General features: G+C 41.8%; 1 protein-coding gene across 1 annotated transcript in view; it reads right to left on the reverse strand.

Moving 5' to 3' along the window:
- Window positions 1-6075, reverse strand: part of ypel2b (yippee-like 2b) — a 28893-nt gene that overhangs the window by 19093 nt on the left and 3725 nt on the right. The window contains exons 2-4 of the mRNA XM_085131262.1: window positions 2045-2276; window positions 1362-1405; window positions 888-996 (exon numbers count right to left, since the gene is read on the reverse strand). Coding sequence (XP_084987388.1) covers window positions 888-996; window positions 1362-1405; window positions 2045-2161 — 270 coding nt within the window. The 5' untranslated portion in view covers window positions 2162-2276. The remainder of the gene's footprint in view (window positions 1-887; window positions 997-1361; window positions 1406-2044; window positions 2277-6075) is intronic.

The following is a 6075-nucleotide window of genomic DNA, read 5'->3' on the forward strand; positions in this document are numbered from 1 at the left end:
AGCCTACTAAAGAGTAAACAGAGGTAAAACCCTGGCATATTGAGAACTGAGGCAAAAGGTGACAGCCTATACTCACTACATACAGTATGAATGGAGGCTAAACTAGGTTTCCCCACAGTGGCCACCACAGCTAGGATTATGCACTTGAATTGGGAAGTCTTCTAGTCTTATTGACTGCTCGAATAGTTTTAAATTCCAGATCACATTTTACTATACATTCATACAGCATTTAAACTACCTCACATCCGTGGCCAATTTAGAATCAGTAATTACCACAACATTCATGCCTTTGGACTGTGGTAGGAAATTGGGAGTAAATCAATGCAGGCTACGGAGAAAATGCAAACTTCATACAGAAAGAACTCACAAACTTAGAGGTCTGAACCAGGAGAGAGCAGTGCTAACCATCGCACCAACCAAGTCCACAGTCTCTCTTTTTATATCAAAATCTAAAACCTTCCACCTGTTTGTTTTCTGTTTTTCCTGAGTTTGTTTTTCTATTGCAAAAAATCAGACACACACAACCTGGCATTATATCCACATTATGTAACAGAATGTGTCCATTTATCGGTCTAATGCAAGGCTGTTTTATAACATAAATTGAATGCAATCTTATTCATTCAATATGCTGCCTGGTAGTTTAATTGACTGCATGCTAATTTATTGTACTTTTAGTCATTATATCAATGTGTCAATATGTTTCCCTCAGATCTGTAGTAAAATCAGATTAGAAAGAGGTATAAAATACAGAAAGAACCAAAGAATTATACCCCAGTAATTAACTGGAGTCTAAATATAATTAGGGTACAAATAAAATAAGAGTACGGTATAATAACAAACTCTCAGCTTGTCGCCCTCTAAACTTGGATGTGGTTTGTGGTACTTACGTATTTCCAGCCAAGGGTCGTTTTGCAGTTCTCACAGTAGATATCTGCTACAGCGTGCAGGCCCGTGAGCAGAACTCTCTCCTCTGCAGGGCCACACCCAACATTTACCCTGAGAGAAAGAGACACAAGCAGAGACAAAGAGAAAATATTTTAAAAAAAAAGAAGTGTGAAAGATGTTGTGCATAATGTGCACAGATGGTGTTGCACAGAGGGTGCACTGACAGGCCACCAGGCTTTGCAGCAGCATCATTTTCACACTCAATTCAGCCAGTAATAACACTGCTCTGAGGCACAAACTGGCTCTATCTACACTGGGGCCTTAAAAAACAAAAACAAACACACCCCAATATTAAGCTGGCACATCACCTGCTTCCTGTTCAAGTCCAGCATGCAGGTTTCCTGCGACGCCTTGTGCCTACAGGTAGACTGAAATGCAACAAGAGCACTGGCTTTTATTCATAAATCAATACTCACACTGAGTTGAACAGGTAGGCTCTGCCTTGGCTGCCCTGGAACGACTGCAGAGACAAGATGAGACAAAAATGAGAAGACTGAGAAAAATCCACTAGTCCATACAGTGCAATAACTCTGTAAGATTACATAAGCATGCTATTTTACTGCAATAGTGCTCGTATGTTATGGAAGAGCTTATATTAAAGCCTGTGTGGTCTGTTTATATTACTGATAACATCGTGGTTGACTGCTGTTTTAATAGACCTACCTTTACTTGGCTTTTATTTACAGTAAGGCCAAAGCTCGCACTGATATTAAACAGATTTAATTCAGCCAGCTGTGTTACGACAGGCGGAAGGCCTTAGTACACAGGTGAGCATGTTTCCGTAATCACACATGGAAAAAGTGATAACACATTCATAATCCAATTCACTAACCAGTTTATAACCTAATCCATAACCTAATCCGCCCACAGGCAATAGTGAGGTGGTGGCTGACACAAGCGTACAGGTGTTCAGCCTGCTGTTTATTTTCATCCTTTCTTCCTCTTTTATGCTTTTTCAGTACTTTTAAGTGCCGTTAAACAATCTTCTTTATTTCTGTGTAACTGAAGTAAAACAGTAAATAATCTGAATCTACCTGCAATAATTAGCTGCCTGAATGGCAGCACAGGGCGCGATCACGCCACTGTTGCCGTTGGATACCTTTGAGATGAGCTCGTCGTGGTTGGCTAGGTGAGCTCGGCAGTGGATGCAGCTGTAGGTCCGGTGGCAGCTCGGCAGGTACGCCTGGAAGGTCTTGGAGCGCGTCATCCTGACCATGGGCGGGGTTGGCGGGCGGTGCAAGAAGGGACTGCCAGCCCAGGTCGGCTCACAGGGGAAGCACCGCAACACACAGGTGAGGGCCGTGGTGGGCGGTGGGTCGGGAGGTGAACACCTGAGCGCAGAGAGGTGATAAAAGTAACAGCTGCCTCCTCAATCCCAACCTACAGGTGTATAAGTGCTGATGGGAATAAAGTGATCACTGCTCTGCGGGTTGAGAGAATTCTCCAGCTGGGTCGCATCTGTGAAACTCATAAAACCTGAAAAAGCTATGGTGGGACAAGACGGCGTGCATTATTAATGACCTGAGGAACCCTTAGTGGTCGTTTGAGCCAACAAAGCAGGGACAAAGACTCATTTTGGTAAATATTTGATAACGTGTTACTGTAAGCCATTTATTACCTTGTTTGAAGGCAGTTTTCGGATGAAGCTTGGCTTTTCTACTACAGGACTTTTTAGGAAAGCATCTGCTGACTGGTGAAATAAGATATGTTACTGCTTAATGACCTGTCTGAAATAAAAAATGCTTATAGAAGAGGCACACGGCTGTCCAATATGTACCAACGGGCCTGCAGGACAGTGACTGACCATGATACAAGCACACAGTAAACACTAGTATCCATACTGGGTATAATGAATATTTATAATTATATATTTCACTGCCCCAGCCTGTGTCCCTGCCTCTGCAAAATTATTTATAGTCCCCATCTGATTTTAGCATTGCATCGTGAAACAGTCCACAGCACAAACAACAATCATATTAGAGGATGACTTTCACGTTCAGCGTTCACAATCCCATCACAGCAGACATGACAATGCCTGGTGCAGGATGATCCCCAAAACTACCTTTCACTAAAAAAAGAGAAACAAAAAAGGGGCTGATTCAGAAAACTCACTAACAATCTTAGAAATACTCCTACTGCCTGATTGCTGACAGAAGAATTACCCACAAAAGATGAAAAGCAGCTGTGGACCAGGGCTGCTGACTTTGCCAGTAATGCAGCAGCTGCTGATAGAGAGGAGCAGCCACACGCCTTAGTGAAAAAGATCCACCCCAACCTGACCGTCATTCACTGCATCAATCACAAGGCTGAACTTGAAGTCCATGAAGGTGCAAAAAGCGTTACAGGGCCGAACCACTTTCACACATTTATCGACTCTCAGACTGAAAGTCTGGTGTTAAGCTCAATAAATAAAGACAGTCGCCTCATTCTCAGCACGAGTGTGGGTAAAAGAGGGGCCACGAGCTGCAGATGATGCAAAAATGCCTTAATCGAAGCAGAATGTTTATTTATTATTTGTTTAAACTGACAGTATTTTGTTCTGTTCACCTAATTTCAGATTACATAGTGATGTTAAGTGCAAATGGGATTTAATTCTGTTACACCGTTTGTATTATTAGGTGTGAATGTGTCACCTGTGTCTGGAGAGGAATGCATAGACTGAGACTACTGCGCATACTGATTTAATTTTAAAAATACGTTATAATATACTCAATATGCATACTTGAGTGTACTTGTCATCATTCGCAGCCTGGACCCAATTCAGGGGCCACAACCTTTGAAGGACTCGAGGCTCCTGCTGCCTAGCAACGTAAAGCAAAACGTCTGTCCAAGACTAGAGACATCTTGGACAGAAGTGGTGGAGAGAGAGGAGAAAATGCTTGTCTTACTATTATATTTGATACATTTGACTTTTTGAGACTTCAGACTAAAAAACCCAAAATAAGTTGCAACATTTATTTTTGAGCAATAAAATGAAAAGAAATGACCAGATATAGCAAATATTATACAAATTAAAACACATATATGAAAATGAATATTGAATTTGCATACAAGAATTCAGTAAACACTCTATTTTCAAAAATTGTGGAATTTTCTAGTAATTATTTAATGGTTCGAACTATAAAGAACCATTTTGTTTTGCTGTTATAGGAGAAAATTAAGCTGTTTCACTGTTACATGATGTACCTGAGGCTGAGAGAAGTTTAAACTCAGGCTATAGGCTCTGTGAGGTTGCTCTTACAGCAGTGCTAAATGCTAATTTCAGATGACTAACATCCGAATGTTTAGAAGTGCTAGGTTATTTCTGCTGTAAAACCCGTCTCAGATTTCAGGACTGCCTCGTGCTTTTCCTGTATTCGATTGCAGGTCAGATTTCTGAAGATATCATAGAACAACAAATGTACAACATATATATGTAACAGGTATTCAGTACTAGTCATTAATAAAACCACTTCTTGCCCACCGTTAACATGCAGTCAAACCCTGACTCCAGCTTTGCCAGTGCCCACAGGCAGTAGCAGTCCTTGCTCGCTCTCTGAGGCTGCAGAGATAATCTGCTTAGCCAAGCACAACTGTGAGGACTGCGCTCTGCTCGCTCCATGATATCCAAATGGATCGAGGCCTTAAAATACTTCTGCTGGTGTGCCCTGGTGACTGAGAAGATTAGAGAGCTGACCCAGGAACCCATCCCAGGGGCTGAGGGGCAGAGAGGACAGGAGTGTGTTTAGACTAACTGTACAGGAAGAGCTAAATAGTTAGAGGCCTACCTTTTGACGCAGTAATAATCTTTGAGGTTTTATTGCTTAATGCAACTTTAATTGTGATTTCAGCACTGCAGCTCTGCTGCAAAACAGACCCTATCAATCCCAAAAGCAATCTTGTTTTATTCCCCTGTGCTGCTTAACACCTCCATAACAATATGCAACTTTCACATTCTCCCTTTAACTACTATCCTTTCTATGGGTTATTGAACGCAATCCTTTTTTTTAGTTGTCCACCTTTACAATCTGTCTCTATGTCTCCACGCTTTCCTGTCTGTCTTTACCCAACCATCTGGAAAAACAAATAAAATAGTGATTGGGAACAGGAGGCCTCTGTGAACTGAGGACACACAAAATAACGAGCTGAGAGTGAGAGAGGCGCCTCTTTACGTTGCTGCTCTGCAATATGATTGTTTTTAGTGTCAGCGCGAGGCTGATAAAGGCTCGAGTGCTGATGAGAAGGACTGGGAGGGGGATATAAATAAATAAGGCAGTGAGATGTGCCCTTGTTTTCTCTCCTCTGACACGGTGCCAGCAGCGTGGGATTGGGGCACAAAGACACATTCAGTACAGTTGTCAGAGCTGACCCCTGACACACACACATACAGACTGATGTTTTACCCAAAGCACGTTTCATCCTCTCACAAAGTTTATGCATCATCCAGTCCTCCAACACTTGTTCAAAACGTTGAGTCCTGATGTACAGAATCAACAAATGGGCACACGTACAGAATATCCAACTGGAATGACTGCTGCGCCCACAAACTCACGTTTGTTTGTTTGTTTGTTTTTACCATTTTCAAACCAAATTACAGACCAAATAATCAATCAATTAAGAAATTTTTCACAAAGCTGCCAGATTACAGCTGAGTAATTAGTCTCATGTAGGAGTGTAAGCTTCAACCTTGGACTTCAAATTTAATTCCATTAAATTTAAGCTTCTGCTTTTAAGCCTCTGCAGCAGCATTTGTTGCAAATCACTCAGTCTGAAAGGACCAGCTGAATGCATGAAGTGAAAATATGATACATGGATCAGGTGCCAGAAAAAGGCTCTGTGGGATGCTGTTCCAGCTATTGTTGACGTATAGCACGGTATGATATTAAAGTGCCCTTGTGGGCTGATTTTCAGGGGCAGGATTATACAGGGAATCCTATGCATCTACTCATAGGTCATATTTAATCCACGTGGAGGTCTCTTTGTGTATAGTCTCTCTGATGAAAGATCACTTAATGTAACTGTGTACAAGTCCATGTCAGTGGCTTTAGATTGAAATCAGTGCAGTGACAGGAGGGGAATGTGCCAAGGCTGGAGTATTTGTAAAGCCTTCAGAAAATTACACCCACATTGTCTGGTTGAAGCTCACCAAAT

Source organism: Neolamprologus multifasciatus, chromosome 14, assembly GCF_963576455.1.
Source record: "Neolamprologus multifasciatus chromosome 14, fNeoMul1.2, whole genome shotgun sequence".
NCBI classification, from domain to species: Eukaryota; Metazoa; Chordata; class Actinopteri; order Cichliformes; family Cichlidae; genus Neolamprologus; species Neolamprologus multifasciatus.